The sequence below is a fragment of the Pongo abelii genome, chromosome 1, assembly GCF_028885655.2.
Source record: "Pongo abelii isolate AG06213 chromosome 1, NHGRI_mPonAbe1-v2.0_pri, whole genome shotgun sequence".
Lineage (NCBI taxonomy): Eukaryota > Metazoa > Chordata > Mammalia > Primates > Hominidae > Pongo > Pongo abelii.
The window spans coordinates 69,427,931-69,448,670 of NC_071985.2; the positions used below are offsets into that span (position 1 = coordinate 69,427,931).

A 20,740-nucleotide genomic window follows, 5' to 3' on the forward strand; every position below is an offset into this window, starting at 1 on the left:
TTTTGTATCTTAGTAAGAAGTTTGATGCATTTTCCTTGGGAATATTGTTTTTTATGTGATGATTAGTTTCTGTACGACCAAAATGCCATAAGCACAGTTAATTTATGAGAATAATCTCTATTAGTCTGTAGATCATGTATCCTCAATAGGGGTGAAATTTGGTTTGAGGAAGTTATAAAATCTTAAATTACAGTGGTTTGTGGTCTTTCAAAATTTAATAGATATGCATTGTATCTGTGTTTTTAAAATTTCATGGGGTGGGCGATTAGGAAAAAAAATGTCTGAAAAGGCTGCTTAGGTAGGGCAATAAGGTCTGTATAGCTCTAGACCAATGTAAATGCAAAAAGACAGAACTTCTCTATCCATAGCTTATTATCTCTGTATTCAGAGACCCTTGAAATGTGCATACAATTTTTTTAATAATAAGAAAAATGCTGTTTGTGTTATTTGCATAATGACAGGCCATTTTGGATATTCCATATTGTAGGGAAGCATGGAAAGCACTTGGTGATTCAAGCCCCAGCCAAGCAATGCAGGAATATATCGCAGTAGTTAAAAAACTAGATCCAGGTTGGAATCCTCAGGTAAGACTTAATGATTATAAATAATACTTTCCAAAAACTTATGATCCTTCTCTGAAATAAATGTCTAAAACTAAGCTTAGTTTTAAGTAACATGCTTAAAGTTTTACTTTCTTGAAATATTTTAAAGTTATTGTAATATTTATCTAATAAAATAATTGCTGGCCAGGTGTGGTGGCTCATACCTGTAATCCCAGCACTCTGGGAGGCCGAGCCAGGCGGTTCACCTGAGGTAAGAGTTCAAGACCGGCCTGGCCAACATGGTGAAATCTCGTCTCTACTAAAAATACAAAAATTAGCTGGACGTGGTGGTACACACCTGTAATCCCAGCTACTCAGGAAGCTCAGGCAGGAGAATTGATTGAACCTGGGAGGCTGAGGCTGCGGTGAGCCAAAATCAGGCCACTGCACTCCAGCCTGGGTGACAGTGTGAGACTCCATCTCAGAAAAATAAAATTAATAATAATTACTTAAATAGTAATATAACCAGCTACTGATGCTGAGAACTTCTCTGAGTTGCAGAGTTTTTGAAAGCAGAAAAATTTGGATTACGTAAGAATTAGAAAGAGTTTAACTTGAGATTATCATGCTGGAAAAAAGAAGGTTACTCTTGGATTTCTTTTTTATGATCACCTTCTATGCAAGGGCAAAATGCTTATCAGGGATAAAAGATGAATAAGACATGATTTCTGCCATTTTGTAGTTTAAAGTGTAATAGAGAAGATAAAACATATCAAAATATATATCTTTAATAGTATAAAACAATAATAATGTATGCTAGGGAATCCAGCAGGAAAAGAGATTGCTTTGGACTTTGGAAGCATTGGATATTGTTCACTTAAATATACCCTGTTTTTCTCGTATACTTATCGGAGAACATCTAGAAAGAATTTAATAAAGGTGAGGTTACTATTTAAGAATATTGTTAAATGATTAACAGGTATTTCAGTGAGATAGAGGTTGCATTGTACCACGTAAAAAATGCAAATTGAATTTTTTTCAATAAAAATATTAAGGCCAAACATTGTAGCAGTTAATGAATTAAACAATTTTCAATGTTTTTGTTATAATTACATAATTTCATGGGTACATAGTTGTTACTGGTATGAAGGAATTTGTTCCATTAATCATGGAATCTTAAAAATCTCAGACTTGTTAGGAACTTTAAAAGATTATATATTGTGACATATTAAAAATGTATCTTAAGAGTACAAAGTGGGAGAGATAACCAACTTTGGATATCTTTAATGATATGACTGCCTTTTAGAAGTCATTGAAAAATTTCCTTTTTTTTTTTTTGAGACAGAGTCTCACTCTGTCACTCAGACTAGAGCACCGTAGTAGGATCTTGGCTCAATGTAACCTCCACCTCCCAGGTTCAAGTGATTCTCCCACTTCAGCCTCTGGGACTATAGGTACACACCACTACACCTGGCTAATTTTTAAATTTTTTTTCTTTTTTTTTTTTTTTTGAGACGGAGTCTCACTCTGTCGCCCAGGCGGGAGTGCAGTGGCGCGATCTCGGCTCACTGCAAGCTCTGCCTCCCGGGCTCATGCCATTCTCCTGCCTCAGCCTCCTGAGTAGCTGGGACTACAGGCGCCTGCTACCACGCCCGGCTAATTATTTTTATTTTTAGTAGAGACGGGGTTTCACCGTGTTAGCCAAGATGGTCTTGATCTCCTGACCTCGTGATCTGCCCGCCTCGGCCTCTCAAAGTGCTGGGATTACAGGGGTGAGCCACTGCACCCGACCTCTTTTTTTTTTTTTTTTTTTAAGTAGAGATAGGGTTTTGCCATGTTGGCCAGGCTGACCTTGAACTCCTGACCTCATGTGATCCACCTGCTTCGGCCTCCCAAAGTGCTGGGATTATAGGCGTGAGAAATTTCCTTATGTTTCTGATGTGCATGAGTCTTCATTTTCAGAAATTTTCTATTTTATTCTCTTTTATAAGACACCAAATATGCATACAAATATGTATCTCAAGGTTCTGAGGGCTTAAAATCTGAAAATCAGTGCTCAAAACAGGTGCCCCCTGAGCTGAACTCAGCCTGAACAACTGTTGCACAATGTTTAAAAATGAAACAAAACTTGAATATGAGTGCCTTTAGGCAGAGTATTTTTCAGGTCCAGTCACTGTGTTCTCATCCTTCTCTGTTGATTTATACTACACTATTGGTGATGCTTGGCCTATGAAGGCATTTTAGTTTATAACTTCTGATAAAAGACAGAATTTATGATTTCTTACCTTCAGTACTTTAGTAAAATTTTGTTAACTATTACTCTTAAAATGCTTGCAGGCCAAGCGCAGTGCCTCACGTCTGTAATCCCAACACTTTGGGAGGCTGAGGCGGGTGGATCACCTGAGGTCAGGAGTTCGAGACCAGCCTGACCAACATGGTGAAACCCCGTCTCTACTAAAAATAGCAAAAATTAGCCAGCAATGATGGCAGGTGCCTGTAGTCCCAGCTACGCGGGAGCCTGAGGCAGGAGAATCGCTTGAACCCAGGAGGCAGAGGTTGCAGTGAGCCGAGGTTGTGCCATTGCACTCCAGCCTGGGCGACAGAGCAAGACTCCATCTCAAAAAGAAAAAAAGACTTGCAGATTCCAAACAGGTGTTAAGGATGCTTTTTAAAAATGTCTAAATCTAACCTATTGCGCATATACTTGAGTAAACCAAGCAGAACCAAAGGCACTTTCATATTCTTTAATTAATTATTTAATACATTAAATAATAAACTTTAAAAAATTAATACGTTATTTAATACGTTAAATAACATTAAAAGAATATATAACATACTATTCTAAAAGTATTTTAACATTGGAATCCAGTTGTAAGGAGGAATTTTATTTACATTTTAGTTTTTAGTTTAAACACTGAGCTGGTCCCCTTTGACTCATAGCTTTTTTTTTTTGTCTTTACTTTTAAACTGTTAGGAGGCAGATCATAACCTCCATCTCAGAAGAGATTTGGCATTTAGTTCATTATCTTTTAGGTTAAACAATTTTCTTTTGATATTCTAAAAAATAAAATAAAATAAGAGCAACACTCATTCTGAATGTGCTGAGTTCTTTTTTTTATTTTTTTGAGATGGAGTCTCTCTCTCTGTCACCCAGGCTGGAGTGCAGTGGCACAATCTCAGCTTACTGCACCCTCCGCCTCCCAGGTTCAAACAATTCTTCTGCCTCAGCCTCCTGAATAGCTGGCATGAGCCACTGCACCTGGCCTGAATGTGCTGAGTTCTTTTCATGTATTGTCTTTTGATATCTTCACAAAAAGTCTTCACAGTTAGAAACTACTATAATCTGCATTTTAAAAATGAGGAAATTCAGACACAGAGAGATTTAGTAACTTGCCTAAAATTAGCCAGCTAAGGCCAGGTGTGGTGTATCACTCCTATAATTCCTATAATTTGGGAGGCTGAGGCAGGAGGATCACTTGAGGCCAGGAGTTTGAGAGCAGCCTGGGCAACAAAGCGAGACCCCATCTCTATTTTTAAAAAAACAAAAAAATTAGCCAGGCACGGTGGTGTGCCCTGTAGTCTCAGCTTACCTGGGAGACTGAGGTGGGAGAATCCATTGAACGCAGGAGTTCAGGGTTGCAGTCAGCTGTGATTGCACCACTGCACTCCAGTCTGGGTGACAGAGTGAGACCCCATCTCAAAAAAAAAAAAAAGCCAACTAACAAAAGATGGCACTGGATTTAGACCTATATTTATATGAGTCCAGAGCCCTGTTGTTAACCACTCTGCTATCTGTTCTACAGCTGATATTGGAAATATATCCATAAGGTGTAAACTTACGTGTATGTATACGTGTAAAAAATTCAAGGCAGCTATTATTTTTATCAAAGCTCTGTGGTACCTTGAGGTATAAAACAATGCTTTAAAATTCATCTTTAAAAATGACTATGTTTTCTGTTATGTGTTTCATCTTATCTCAAGAATATGTTGTTCAATGTCTACTATAATTAAGGCAATTATTTTGCCTTTGTTTTGGGGGGAGGGTAAGTTTTTTTTTGTTTTGTTTTTAAAGTTTCGAATAATATAAGGAACTTCTGTAGGGCCTTTATCCAGATTCACCACTAGTTATATTTGCTTTATCGTTCTCTTTCTTTACACATAGACACACATGCATGTAACACACACACACACACCCACATACACACACATATAAATACATTTTTTCCAAATTGTTTGAGATAAGTTGGAGACATCAAGTTCCTTTATCACTGGTTCAGGATTTTTTTCCTAAGAAAAAGAACCTTTACTTACGCAGTGGTCCCTCCTTATCAGGGGATACATTCCAAGACCCCCAGTGAGTACTGAAACTGTGGCTAGTACTAACCTGATTGCTGGGAGTTGGAAAACATTTCTGTGCATGTCTTCAATCCACAAAGTAAATGTTTTTGTCTTCTATACTGAGTACTTATGTTGCATTATGGCTGTAACTTTTGTAGTTTAAGGTGTGACAGGAAAACCAGCACAAGTTTTTTTTTTCTTTCACAATTTCTTGGATAGAAGATTTGTTCTTACTATAGACCTTAGTAACCTCAGCATATGATTTTTTTCTTTCCTTAAGTTGAGAACTTTTACCTTTTCACCTAAAGGAAGCAATTTATGGCTTCCCTTTGGCACACTGAATTGCCAGTATCAGAACTCTTGTACTTTGGGGCCATTATTAAGTAAAATAATGGTTACTTGAACACAAACATGGTACTGCAACAGTCGACAGTCGATCTGATAACTTTGAAGGGAACTAAGTGACTAATGGGCAGGTAGCATATACAGTGCGACTGTACTGGCTAGACAAAAGGATGATTTGTGTTCTAGGCGGGATGGAGTGGGTTGGAGTGGAGGGCGTGAGATGGTGTGAAATTTCATCACACTGCCCAGAATGGTGCACAGTTTAAAACTTAGGAATGGTTTATTTCTGGAATTTTCCATTTAATATTTTGGGTTGGCAGTGGGTAACTGAAACGGTGGAAAGTGAAACTGTGGATAAAGGAGGGCTACTGTATAAGTATACTATAATGATCAAAATCAGCAATTTTAACATTGATTTAGTATTTTCAAGTCTGTAGTCCATATTCAAATTTATCATTATAATGATAATGTCCTTAATAATGCCCTTCATAGTTATTCTTCAAATGTTGATCCATCTTCTAATGCAGGGTCATGCATCGTATTTAGTTGTCATGTATCTTTAGTCTCCTCTAATGGAGCAGTTTCTCAGCCATTTTTTTCCCTTTCTTGCCCATGATACTTTTGCAGATTACAGACCAGTTGTTTTGTAGAATGTCCCTTATTTTGGGTTTGCCTGGTGTTTCCTTATAATTAGATTTAGATTATACATTTTTAGGAAGAATACCACACAATTTTGTCCTCCTCAATGCATCATACCAGGAGGTACATGATATCTGTTTGTCCCAATATTGGGATGTTAACTTTGATCACTTGGGTAAGGTGGTGTCTGCCAGACTTCTCTACTATGAAGTTCCTATTTTTCCCTTTGTAATTAATGGGAAGTTAATTCCTTTTGTAATTAATTAATGAGTACTTTGTGGGGAAACAGTTTGAGACTATGTAAATATCCTTTTCCTAGTCAGGTTTCACCCACTAGTTTTAATATTTGTGAATTATTTTTTAACTCTGTAATTTTGTCTTCATTTATTATTTAGCATTCCACTGTAAGGATGGACTTTCCCTTTCTGCCCATTTATTCATTGTCGAGAACTTTCCTCCCCTTTATTTATTTATTCGTTGTCAAGAACTGTGAAAGTTCTGAGATTTTACTCTACCTGGAACCTGGTAAGTTAGCCTGTTACTGTTTCTTAGATGCTGGCAGAAAGCATAAGACTCTTGGGTCAGAGCCAAAGGACTTTATTATTCATGGCATGGCAAACTGTATGAGCTTCATTCGGTTTGCATTGATTTTTTTGTGTCCCTCAAATTCCACAGGGATGACTCAGGTGGTCCTAGCTGGATTCTTACATATGCAGTGTATTGTGCTGTAGGGAAGGAGCACTGAGCTATGGGGATTGACCACTTTTTTAGCAGGTGGAAGCAAGCCTGATTGTTGTCAGGGGATGGAGATATGTTACCACATCCCTGAAGATGGCTTCCTGCATACACAATCCTGAGAAATGGCCCAGGTAAAGAATGGTCAGGGCCTGGTCTATTGAACAAGAATGTGTAGGGACACTTGGGGCTCATAGTAGATTGCCTCTCTCCACATTCATGTATTTATATCAGTTTAGACTCATGGATTTTTATTCAGTGGGATATAATCCATTAAAATCATTATTTTTTTGGCTACTGGGAGTACCTTCAAGATGGCTGCTGTATTTATATTGGTATAAACTCATGGATTTCTCTTTTATTCAGGGGGGTATAATTCATTAAAAGCATTTATTTGGCCATTTGGAGCTTTTTCAGGATGGCTTCTATGTCCTTTTTGATATGTCCCCATCATTGAGCATTTTCTTACTTCTTGGCACAAGATGTTTCAAGCAGTATTAGTTTCCTAGGGCTACTGTAGTAAAGTACCACAGACAAGTACATTGTGGTTTAAAACAACAGAGAATTATTTTCTCACAGTTGTGGAGGTGTTGGAAAGAAGGTGTTAGTAGAGCCATGCTCCCTGTGAAGGTTGTAGGGAAGAATCATTTCTTGCCTCTTCCAGTTTATGGTGGCCCCAGGCATTGTTTGGCTTGTGGCAGCCTAGCTCCATTCTTAGCCTCTGTCTTCACATGGCTTTCTTCCCTGTGTTTCTATATCCAAATCTCCCTCTCCTTTTTTTGGTAGACCCTAGTAATTGAATTTAGGGCCCACCTTAATCCAGTATGACCTCATTTTAACTTACATCTGCAAAGATCCTATTTCCAATTAAGGTCTCATTGACAGGTACTTGGCATTAAGATTCGGGCATACCTTTTTGGGGGACACAATTCAACCCACTACACAGACTTATCTGATGTTTTCCCTCCCCTATCCCTGGAATTGGCTGCTTCTCTTTAACTCTTTAGTAGAGAATAGTATTTAGAAACCAAGGTCTGGATTCTAGGGTATGTTCGTTGCTACTGGAGTGTCATTGCTTCTAGGCCCTCTCAGAAGACAGATCTAAAATTACATAACGTCAAATATATGTATCTATAGATACACACACTTTTTTTTTTTTTTTTTTTGAGACAGAGTCTCACTCTGTTGCCCAAGCTGGACAGATCTGCAGTGGTGCGATCTCGGCTCACTGCAACCCCCGCCTCCCGGGCTCAAGCAATTCTCTGCCTCAGCCTCCCGAGTAGCTGGTAGCTGGGATTACAGGCACCCACCACCACGCCCAGCTAATTTTTGTATTTTTAGTAGAGGCGGGGTTTCACCATGTTGGCCAGGCTGATCTTGAACTCCTGACCTCATGATCCACCCGCCTCAGCCTCCCAAAGTGCTGGGATTAAAGGTGTGAGCCACCGCACCCAGCCATACACACATTTTGTATATACATGCATACATAACATATGTATGTATACGTATACATGCATACATAACATATGTATGTATACGTATACATGCATACATAGATACACATGTTGAATACATATTCATTGTAGACACAGACATGTGTATACATGTATTAATACTTACATTACTCTCACACATATATATCCTATATCAGTATTTATATATTTATCTACTTATATACTAAAAACCATAAGTTTATATTCATACCTGTAATTCCAACCCAACACTACAGGGTACATGATAGCCTTCCCTCTTTCATATTTGTAACTCCTTTCTCCAACAGAACAACCCTGCTCCCAGTATCTTCAATGTAGTTACTCATTTGCTTAAGTCTAGAATATACAGAAAGTAGTTTCAGAATTTCTAATCTATACCACTGTGAAAGGAAAATTTACCAGTAAAGTTCTCAATAGGAGTCTTACTTTGTTTTTTGGCAAAATTTATGTATAGTGAAATGTACAAACATTAAGTGTGTAATTCAATGAGTTTTGACAAATAATAAGGCAGTTTTGTAAAAACTTCGGTGAAATGGAAAATAACTGCACCCCAGTCACCTTGTTTTTTTGGCTACTACTGAATTGACTCTGATCACATGGAAGGGTAATAATTTTCTTTAGTGTGAATGCCATGAGCCATGAAGTAACCCTGTTCTGAAGTGGCTTCCTTGCTTGTAAATAAATAATGTTGACATGTAAAGCAGGACCACCAAACTGTAAGTCTTGTAGTAATTTTAATGTATTTTCCACTCTGGACAAAAAGATGTGTTTTTATCCCTGATAAATATTAATAGTTCTAGAAGAGGACATTTTTCAAATTAAAGAATTAGGTATTTTTTCATAATTCCCGGGTAGTATCTGATATTTTCCATAGCTCTTTGGAGAAGATTCTTGTTGAAGATACATGGGTACTATTTCTTTTGAGTCTCATTATACAAAAGCTTTCAAGTACTAATAGCAGAATGATTCCATTTGAGTGTATTTGGTATCTTAGTCATATACATTAGGCAAAAACAAAAAAGCAGCCCATTAATGACATTAATGATCTCTCTCCAGATATCACTGATTAAAAGATTAATAGTATGTATTTTGCATATATAATTGTATCCTAATCTGTAATAGATTACCATTTTATATTGAACCAAATATAAAATGAGGCATTTTGTTCTTTTTTCTACCATGTATTAAGGTATTATTGGTACTAGTCAGTCATTTATTTCACACATTAGTTTTATACTCACTGTGTGCAAGTTGTAGTTCTAGGGGCTAGGGATTTAGCACTGAACACAGCAGAACAACACCTGCTCTTAGGAAGCTTACAGTCAGACAGAGATAAGTAATAAAGTAAATATTATAGTAAATATTAATAATGTATTAGTAAATACTGTGGTGTCTTAGAAAGTGATTAGCACTATGGGGAGAAAGCAGGGAAGAAGGATAGGGCACACAGGAGGTAGGGGTACCTTCTTAATTTAAAATAAGATGGTCAGGAGAGGCTCACTGAAAAGGTGACATTGAGCATAGATTGAAACTAAGTGAAAGAATGAGCCATACAGGGGGAAGAACATTCTGTATAGGGGAGACAGCCAGTGCAAGTCTCTAAAGTAGGATCATGCCTGACGTGCTCTAGAAACTGCAACTAGGACTGAATGTATATGAGAACAGGGGTGGAGAAATAGAAAATGAGGCAGAGTTGGGCACGTGATATATAGCCTGCTGTAATAAGGATTGTGGCTTTTATTCTGAGAAGCGAAATATACTGATTGTAAACTTGTAATAAGACTTAGGTATTCCTTCACATTGTCCACTAAATAATATTTTCATGAAAATAATAGAGGCTTATGGAAACAAAAATTCAAACGGTGTGAAAGAGTATAAAATGAAACTTTTAGAACAAGTACCTTGCCACACACACTCACACACTTTCAGTCCCATTCCCTAGAAGTATCTTTTCACTTGTGACTGTTTCTGTAATCCTCAGAGCTACCTCCGTAACACTGAGCTCTAAATTCTTCTTTTAAAAAAGGTTTTCTTTGAAAATTGAACGTTTGTCTGATATATAGATGAAGGTTAACTTAGTTTCTGCAATTCCACTTCTCTTTTGTCCTCTTGCTCCGTTTCTACTCGCATCTAGTAAAACCTTTAGTGACCACCAGAGGGAGCAAAGTTCAACATAAATAAGATGCGTTTTTATTCTCGGGAATTTCTGGTATTTTCTGTGTGTTTCAGTGGTATTGTTAATACCTTGGTTCTCTCTTGCTTTTTTTTTTTTTTAACTTCTTAGATCTTTAAAACTTTTATATTTACTCGGGATCTTATTATTAACTTCATTTCTCTTCACCTCACTGATCTGATGATGTTTAGACTAGCATCCATTGTTATTTGTGTGTTGTCCATGGAGAAAAATAGCATAGATGGGAGAACTGACGCTCTCCTTTCTTTAGTTCCAGCAGCCGAATAAGTGGTTGTCTAGCTGTCCAGTATCCATCTAGCCTTTTGCAAAATTGGCTGCTATTCATCTGTGGTTTTTGTAACATCATCTAGTTATCTTTTACCCATAAAAATTATTGAAAGAGTAGATAAATTTATACCTGTTGTTTATACTTACCTATGAAGGCAGTCATAACTTTTATAATTTATATTTTAAAAAATAACTAAACAGATTTGTTTTTGACAAAAATTTACCTTTGACTTTTTTCTTGTTATTCATATCTAATTTTTGTTGACTATAAGGTATTAAATTGAGGTTCTCTAGCTGCCTTATGCTAGAGAATAATTCTTTAAGTTATATATTTCTCATGTATTAAAACTCTCATCTCAGAAAGAAATTCACCTGACTGTTGAGCTTGATAGTACTCCATCCAGCCCATAGGCTCTTCAAGACAAGGACCGTGTCAGATTCGCCTTTGTGTTACTATTTACCACCTACAAAGTTCAGCACAGGGCCATGCCATAGAAGATACCTAGATTATTCTAATTTCCTTCTAATTCTCTTCTCCAGGGTAAATAACATGAATCCGTTACATTTCTCTCTTAGAGGGTATTTCCAACCTTCTTCTGGTTCTTCTTTTGTTTCTCCAAGTTCCAGGGCATAACTTATGCTCAGTATAAGGGGAATACTTTATTTAATTTAATTCGCATTTTTAGAGCATATAGATATGTAGGATGCTATTAGCAATTCCTGAAAAAAGCTACCTGGGAATAAATAGAAAACTTAGCATTTTTGGTTAAAGACTAACAGTGTTGCTGAAAAGATTAAAATATACACAGGGAAAGTGAATTTTGAATTAAGATTTGAGTATGGTAAAGGCCACTTTTAAGGTAATAGAAATATTATAAAGCACAAAGTCTGCATGATTAAGTATTTTTTTGCCCCAAGATTCAGCCTGTGTTGATGATTTTCAAAACTGTGTCTCTCCCTATCATTCTTGCAGTTTTAACCACAGCCTATATTGATTCTAAATTTATTTTTTAGCCCTGATCTTTTCTGTGATCCTGATCAGGGATTAGGGTTTTTAGACCAGGGTCACAAAAAAAAAAAAAAAAAAATCAAAAACAAGTGCCTTCATGGGCCAGGCCATTAACATAAATGAATGAAGTTGGTTTTGATTTATATAGAGAGAATCACAAGGTTGTGGTTTGCAGTGAAGTGCATGCCCTGTTTAAAGAGGGGAATTGGACCTTAGCTCCAGCCAGTTATTGCCATGAATGCTCAGTAGTGCCAGATCTGATATAAAATCTTGATTTTTTTTTTTTTTTTTTTTTTTTTGAGACGGAGTCTCACTCTGTTGCCAGGCTGGAGTACAGTGGTGCGATCTCGGCTCACTGCAGACTCTGCCTCCCAGGTTCCAGCAATTCTCCTGCCTCAGCCTTCTGGATAGCTGGGACTACAGGCACATGCCACCATGCCCAGTTAATTTTTGTATTTTCAGTAGAGACGAGGCCTCACCATGTTGGTTAGGCTGGTCTCGAACTCCTGACCTCAAGTCATCCACTCACCTCAGCCTCCCAAAGTGCTAGATTACAGGCATAAGCCACCGTGCCCAGCCTGAAATCTCATTTTTTAAGTGACATCTTCTGATTTTTTTTAAAGTTAAACATAATGTGAGCCTAATCAAGTACTTCTACAAGCTCCATTTGACTTGAAGAACTCTGCCTCTTTGGCTTTGAGTTTCATGTGCTGGAATACTTATTGAGCATTTCTGTTTAGTGTTGCATTGGCACTTCAAACCCAACAGGTCTAAAATAGAACTCACGAACTGTCTACCCCCCTTACCCTGCCTTCAGATGCTTTCTTCTCCTTCTTTCCTTATTTAATGGTACTGCCATATACTGAGTTCATTCAAGTGAGAAACCTAGCAGTGATCCCTGAATCTTTTCTTACTGCTTTTTCTTAGTGACCTATTTAATTAGTTACCAAGTGTCACCAATTTTATCTTTTAAGTAATCTGCATGTATCACTTTCTTTCTACCCCTACTGCCTCTGTCTTAATATATCATCATCTCTTGTCTAGGCTGTTGCAATGCCTCCTGTATTCTCCTTTTGAGTGTGGTCCCTCTCAATTCTGTTTTCCACATTGCTTCTGATGTGACTTATCTGAATGTATATCTGACCATGTTTACCCCATTTAAAAGTGGTTCCCCTTTACTTACAGGCTAAATTAGCATGACATACAAAGTCCACCATAATCTGGTTTATATCCACACTTGAGTCCCACCTTTTATCCCTCTTCATCTTTTATTTTAGATTCCAGTACTATCAGACTGCTTGTATTTTCTGCTTGTGTTTTCTTTTTTTCTTTGGTTTTGAGACGGGGTCTGGCTCTATCACCCAGGCTGGAGTGCAGTGGTGCGATCTCTGCTCACTGCACCCTCTGCCTCCGGGGCTCAAGCCATCCTCCCACCTCAGCCTCGTGAATACCTGGGACTACAGGTGCGTGTCACCACACCCAGCTAGTTTTTTGTATTTTTAGTAGAGACAGGGTTTCACCGTGTTGCCCAGGCCAGTCTCGAACTCCTGGACTCAAGCAATCCACCTGCCTCAGCCTCAAAAGTGCTGGGATTACAGGCGCACCTGCCAGACCGCTTGTATTTTCCTACAAATATATGGAGTTGCTGTGAAATTTTGTTACATGTATACAGTGCGTACTGATCAAATCAGGGCATTTCGGGTATCTGTACATTTTTGTCAAGTGTAGTCCCTCTACTCTGCTATCAAACATTGAATTTATTCCTTCTTTCTTACTGTATGTTTATACCCTTTAACCCACTTCTCTTCGTTTTGCCTTCTTCCTCCTACTCGCCCCTCCCACTCTCTGTTATCTGTCTTTCCACTCTCTACCTCCATGTGATCAAATTTTTTAACTCACATATATAAATGAGAACAAGTGATATTTGTCTTTTTGTGTCTGGCTTATTTCACTTAAGATAATGACCTCAAGTTCCATCCATGTTGCTGCAAATAACATTTCATTCTTTTTTATAGCTGCATAATATTTCATTGTGTATATATACCACATTTTATTTATCCGTTCATCCGTGATAGACATTTAGGTTGACTTGTTATCTTTGCCATTGTGAATAGTGCTGCAATAAGCATGCAAGTATTGATTTCTTTAGAGAAGAGGCTTTAAATGAGATTGATGAATATTTTGTTTGTTTTTAGAGACAAGGTCTTGCTGTGTTGCCCAGGCTGGAGTGCAGTGGTGCAATCCTAGCTCATTGCGGCCTCAAACTCCTGGGCTCAAGTGATCTTCCCACCTTGGCCTCCTGAGTAGCTGGGACTACAGGTGTGTGCAATCACACCAACTAATTTTCTTTTTCTTTTTCTTTGCTAGAGATGGGGTCTTGCATGTTGCCTGGGCTGGTCTTGAACACCTGGGCTCAAGTGATCCTCCTGCCTTGGCCTCTCAAAGTGCTGGTGTTACAGGTGTGAGCCACTGTGCCCAGCCAAATGGATATTTGAAATAGGCATTTCTCTAGTATAAACTTCTTTTTTAAAAAGGGATTTATAAGCCGGGTGCGCTGACTCATGCCTGTAATCCCAGCACTTTGGGAGGCCAAGGTGGGCAGATCATCTGAGGTCAGGAGTTTGAGACCAGCCTGACCAACATGGTGAAACCCCGTCTCTACTAAAAATAGCCGGGCATGGTGGTCCTGTAATCCCAGCTACTTGGGAGGCTGAGGCAGGAGAATTGCTTGAACCTGGGAGGCAGAGGTTGCAGTGAGCCAAGATTGTGCCATTGCACTCCAGCCCGGGCGACAGAGCGTGACTCCGTCTCAAAAAAAAAAAAAAAAATTTATAGAGCGGGAAAATTTTGCTTCAGGAACGAGGCAGAAAGTCCAAAATTCCTTGTCTAGATTGTGTTGTTCTCAGTATTATAAATTGAATTGTTGTTTAATTCAGTGGACTATAGAGGGCAGTGTTTCACAGTTTAAAGTTACTGTCATTTTTCTGTGAAACTAAATACACTTCAATTATGCTTATTTTGTGTATTTCTCTAATAGACACACAATAAAAACTATAAGATTAGAAATTATTTTTTAGCTGTACTTAATAAATAAAAATACATTTTAATGTAAAACTATAATAATTTCAATAAAGATAATCTTATTATCTTTACATCCCAAAATGATTTACTTTTGGGATAATAGATTAGAACTAAAAATGACTTTGTTTTCTTATTCAATCCATGTAAGTTAAGAAAAATAAGCGTCATATGGTGATCTAAATTTATTAGAAAATTTAGAGATAATTAGTATCCTGTGCAACTAAAATTTTCTTTTGCAAAAGAATTTTTTTTTTTTTTTAAAGAGATGGAGTCTCACTATGTTGCCTAGGCTAGACCTGAACTGCTGGGCTCAAGTGATACTCCTGCCTCATCCTTCCAAGTAGCTGGGACTACAGGTGCACACTGCTTTGCCCAGCTCGCAGAAGACTTTTTAAGACTTCTTATTTGTGCATTAGAGCAGGATAAGCTCTTTGCAGATACAACAGTTACACATTTTAGTAGATTAATTGAATTATGATGTTAAAGCTATAGCTAAAAGAAATAATCTAGAAATAGTTTCTTTCCTGATTTTAATAAAACATTTCTGACTTATTTTAGTAAAAAAGTAACCTGTGTGTATTAGTTGGGAATTAAGAACTAGAACTGCATTTTATCTGTTTTTTAAATTATAAGGAGATTATTTTTTCTACTGAAAAAAACATTTGTTCTAATGATAAACTCTATTATGACATGTTTTGTTACTAGGAACAGAGATTGATTATATTTTGGGCCAAATTTATTAACCTCCATATAGAGGTAATTTTCAGTACAGAAAGGCATGGTGTGGTAGTAAAAACATTTAATGGTCTATCCTACTGACTTTATAAAGAGTTATGCAATATTTAGGAACTGTAGGATTCTTAATGCTTGTGTGTATGCTCTTATATGTGTGTATGTGTTTGTTAGTGGTCCCTGTTTGTGGTTTAAAAATGTATAGCAGTCCTCCCTGATCTACAGTTTTGCTTTCTGAGGGGTTTCAGTCACCTAAGGTCAACGGTGGTCCAAAAATATTAAGTGGAAAATTCCAGAAGTAAACAATTCATAAGTTTTAAATTGCACACCCTATTGTGATAAAATCTCTCCTGTCCCACTCCATACATCCCTTTGTCAAGATATATCCATTACCTGTTCCTATATAGGAAAAAAACATAGTATATATAGGGCTCTGTAGTGTCTACAGTTTCAGGCATCTACTAGGGGTCTTAGAATACATACTCCATGGATAAGGGGGTATAATGTTACACAAAACATTATATTGTGTAATGTTTTGGTTAGCTTCAGAGGGGAACTGGTGAATAGATATATAATCTGATATATTCATTGGATATTTTCACATTTCTTGCATCCATGTACTTGTCTTGAGTTTTTGAGTTTTCTTGTTTTTTTTGTTTTTGTTTTTTTTTTTTTTTGAGACAGAGTCTCACTCTGTTGCCCAGGCTGAGCGCAATGGCATGATCTCAGCTCACTGCAACCTCTGTCTCCCGGGTTCAAGCAATTCTCCTGCCTCAGTCTCCCAAGTAGCTGGGATTACAGGTGCCCGCCACCACGCCCGGCTCATTTTTGTATTTTTCATAGAGACGGGGTTTCACCATGTTGACCAGGCTGGTCTCAAACTCCCGACCTCAGGTGATCTGCCCGCCTTGGCCTTCCAAAGTGCTGGGATTATAGGCATGAGCCACTGTGCCCAGCTGAGTTTTCTTGTTTTATTTGCCAATTGTACTTTTAAATTTTCTTTTGTGATACTTGTCAGTTGAGGAAAAGAAGCACTGTATTAGCCTATATGTGTGCATAGGCAAAAACCTTTGAGTGACAACTTCATTCTTTTTTTAAAAAAAATAATTTAACCCATTTATGCCTAGTGTTCCATTATTGGAATGCAAAGCTTGTGGGAGTTATTTACATGCTACTGCTCAAGGTCATTGCCAAGGTCTCATTTTCACAAAAAAATTTTCAACCTCCGGCATAAATGAGTTAATGATATAACTTAAACAGAACTTGTGAATGCTTTTTGGCTTCACATTCCATCTTTAAATAACACCATAGTTTTGCATCAGAGATCTCAAATGATTTTACCCGGGGATAAACTTCTAGTCTTTTCATTGGTATTGGTGGGATTGGGTTGCATTGGAACCAGATTCAGATTTTGGTATGTGATAGTTGTTTGTTTTGCTATTTTCCCCTAGCCATAATATATACTTGAGTGCCTAGACATGATAAATGTTATCTTCCATTTGTCTCGTTTTTCCTTAGGTTGAATTTTAACATATTCGATAACAAATTTAGTGAAACTCTTAATAATCCGTGATGTTGATTTAAGTAAAAGGGAAAATGAAAAGTGCCCCACCAACTCTTTCTAGGTGTTATAGCATTTTCCATCATATGGTAAACACTAGGTCATTTTACTTTTTTTTTTACATGAATGTTCATAGTTGCTTTATTTATAATAACCCCAAACTGGAAACCAAAATTTCCATTGACAGGAGAATGGCTAAACAAATTATGGTATATCTATAGAATGGAATACTAAATAGGACCCAACTGTTGGTATACATAACATGGTGGCTCATGCCTGTAATCCCAGCACTTTGGGAGGCCAGGATGGGAGGACTGCTTGAGCATAAGAGGTAAGACCAGCCTGGGCAATATAGCAAGACCTCATCTCTACAAAAATAAAAAATTAGCTGAGTGTGGTGGTTTACCCCTGTGGTCCCAGTTACTCAGGAGGTTGAGATGGGAGGATCACTTGAGCCCAGGAGGTTGAGGCTATAGTGAACTCTGATCATGCCGTGGCACTCCAGCCTGGGCCACAGAGTGGGACCCCATGTCAAAAATAAATAAATAAATAAAATTCTAAAAAATGCAAACTACAGTGACAGAAACCAGATCAGTAGTTGCCCGGGGATACAAAGTAGGAATAAACAGCAGGGATTACAAAAGGGACACAAGGAAACTTTCCAAAATGGTGGATATATATGTTCATCATCTTGACTGTGGCAGTGGTTTCACCAATATACATCAAAACTCATCAAACTGTACAATTTAAATATGCACAGTTATTATATGTCAATTATATCTCATTTAGGCTGTTAAAATAGTGCCACCTTTCACTGTCAAAACTATCTCAGTTTGAATGCTGGTAATATTCTATTTCTTGATCTGGATGCTGGCTTAATGGATTTTTAAATCTGGGTGTTGATTTCCTATTTATTCAGTTTGTGAAAACCCACTTAAAATATGTACATTTTTCTATATACATGTTAACTTCAACTCCTTTCCTCTCCACAAAAAGCCTGAAAGAATCCCTGAAAGGGACATGTAGAAAATGTCCTAACTGGACAGTAAATTACAGGGAGACAACACTGGATCATTTTAAATGTAGATCCTGAAAGTCTGTTGATTTGGATTTGAAATCCAGTGTAGGAGGATTTTTTTTATTCTCTATTTGTTTTAAAAATACACTGGTACAAAAATAGGTGAAATTATATAACACAAACTTAATGAATGTATTATTTCTATTCTAATGTATTCGATAGCTAAAAAGTTTTTAGGTAAAAAGCCAGAAAGATTCTGTTAGTCTCAATTAGTCCTTTTAACAGTCTTGTAGAGAAAATAATTCCCCTCTTACAGATGAGAAAGCTAAGGATCAAAGAGGTTAAGTAACCCAGCCCATAGCCAGAATGTCCAAAAGCAAAATTTCAGGCCTAGGCTTGCTTAACTTAGATATCTGAATTATTTTCTCCACATGACATTACACAACACATTTTAGAAGATTTTTTTTTAGCTTTTCAGATATATTTTATGTTTTATGTTATATTTCTTTAAATATCAGCTATTTGGCCATATTTTATTGGAGGCTGGTGCTCTTTTTTAGGACTGCATACCCTTTTAAAAGCAAGTATGAATTTTACCTGTATTTAAGCTATTCTAATATACCTCTCATTTTATAACTTTTTAAAGAGCAATATACTCCAGATGTGTTTCAGGATGGCTTTATAGCTTTCTGTGCTACCTTGACAACATAGTGCTATCTCTTCTTGTATTTCTCCCTGCATATAAGTGAATATTAGCAGAATTATGAATAAATTGGAAATTGTAAATGAATAGAAAAGTGGTCTTTAATTCAGTAAGAATTGGTAGTCTTTGGAAGTATTTTGAAATACTACTTTTAGATTTACAGGGAGGCAAAATCTCAACATGGAATGAATATTATAATTTCATAATTTTAACCCTATTATGTATAAGATTGACTATGGGTGTGTGTATGTATATACATATATATGTTTTTTATATATATATATGTACAGGTATTAATATGGACGTTACTTTTTAGTACAAGTAAAAGGTTATAAGAAATATTTTAATCAAGTGAATCCAGAACTTATTTTGGTGGTGGTGATGGTTTCATTTGTATGTTTATGTGTGTGTGTATATATGCATATGTGTAGGTTTAATCTCTCTGTGCTACTGTTATTATGTACCATTCAATATCAGTAACTATAGCAAAGGGAGTTTGATGGTATTAGCAAGAACTTAGACACATTAAAAAGCTGAAAACAGCAAAATTGTATATATATATATTACTGACTTGTATTCCAAACAATCCTATCTATATTGCCTCAATTTTTAAAAATGTGTGGACAATTTATCTCTTTTTACAGTTTTTAAAATTCTTAACATTTTGGGATATTAAAATTTTGTATTACAAAGTTAGATAGAGACATTTTAAAGTTGATTTCTCTCCCCATCACCCTCCCCTCCACTCCTGCCAAATTTGACTCATGTAAAAGTTTTACATATTGAGAGACTAAATGTTTAAAATATCTAATATTTATACAATAGCTGATTAAATCATTTTTACCACTATCTTAATCTTTGTGCTTTTTCTACATACAAATTTGTATAGTCCATGGAGCAATTCACTTGTATATGTTTTATTCTATGGAATTATTCTATGCTTTTGTTCAGTAGTATTCTACTAGATTCCTGTACTTCCAAGTACTGTATACTGTTTGTTTTCTTATCTATTTGTGTTGCAAAACTAGGGGATGGCTATGTTAATTTGTCCGTTGAGATTCAGTTCAGCTAAGATTTATTGAACCTCTTCAGGCTGTATTACTTAGCATAAACTAATGCTGTTTCTTGCTGAAGTCTTATAATAATAATAATGATTAATTATATGTCATCTTCTTAAATTTTTAAAGAATTAAAGTACTTTAGAATGTGTTTTTCCTAGTAAACTCAGGATACCAAATTACTCAGCTTTTAGCTTCTTTCTTTAGCATTCCTGCTGATCAGTGTAACATGAAATCATCCAGTTCAATTACTGTATTATTGGACTATGACTTTGAAAAACTAAATTAGATTTTATTAATTTTTTAATAGTTATTGATGATATACACACCCACACCCCCCCCACACACACAACCACCCAGCCTGCCTTTGTGTTTGTATTGTCTTCCATGGAAATTTAAATTGGGGGAGTTTCTCTCTAGACCAACAACTACCCTCTGGCTTTATTATCCAGTTTCCAGGAATGCCTGATGAAGTACTTCAGCTACATCTACCCTAAATCACAATGCTGTTGTCCTCTGATACTCTGAGCCATTCTTGTTTACCAGTAAAGTGTGTGCCATTCATTCATAGTATAATTTTTTGCCATATGTCACCCAAACATTACACATCAACTCTTGAATAGTGAAGTAATGGAGAGTTAACATATTTGGCACCCAAATGGGCCCAGCAGAGGATACCTTAACTTAAAGGAGGGCTTTGACACTACAGTGGGGCTGACCAAGATAGAGCAAAGGTATTTTGGAGCTCCTCAGGTCTGGCCTTGCCCTATACGTACCTATGTTCCTAAAATTTCAGCACCTTAGAAATAATACCATTAAATGAATAACTTTAGTCATTAGAGATAGAAACATTTTTCTTTGTTTATAAATATCTGTGCATGCATGTGTGGGAGAGAGATTTTTGAGGAAACTCATTGGTATAAACCTCTGCTGAGGCAGAAGACCATGTATTTTGAATAATTTGCTATACCAACCATACTTGGTTTTTGTTTGATCATTTTTATGCTTAAATAAAATCTGGAGTT

General features: G+C 36.8%; 1 protein-coding gene across 22 annotated transcripts in view; it reads left to right on the top strand.

Moving 5' to 3' along the window:
• The window catches only part of ACBD6 (acyl-CoA binding domain containing 6), a 246,918-nt gene that overhangs the window by 13,122 nt on the left and 213,056 nt on the right, over positions 1 to 20,740 (top strand). For all 22 annotated transcript variants that reach the window (XR_010137526.1, XR_008523208.2, XR_010137504.1 and 19 more), the window contains exon 3: positions 488 to 584. Coding sequence is in view for 8 of the 22 variants with exons in the window: in XM_054550424.2 (XP_054406399.1) it covers positions 488 to 584 (97 nt within the window). In the remaining 14 variants the exon portion in view is untranslated. The remainder of the gene's footprint in view (positions 1 to 487; positions 585 to 20,740) is intronic.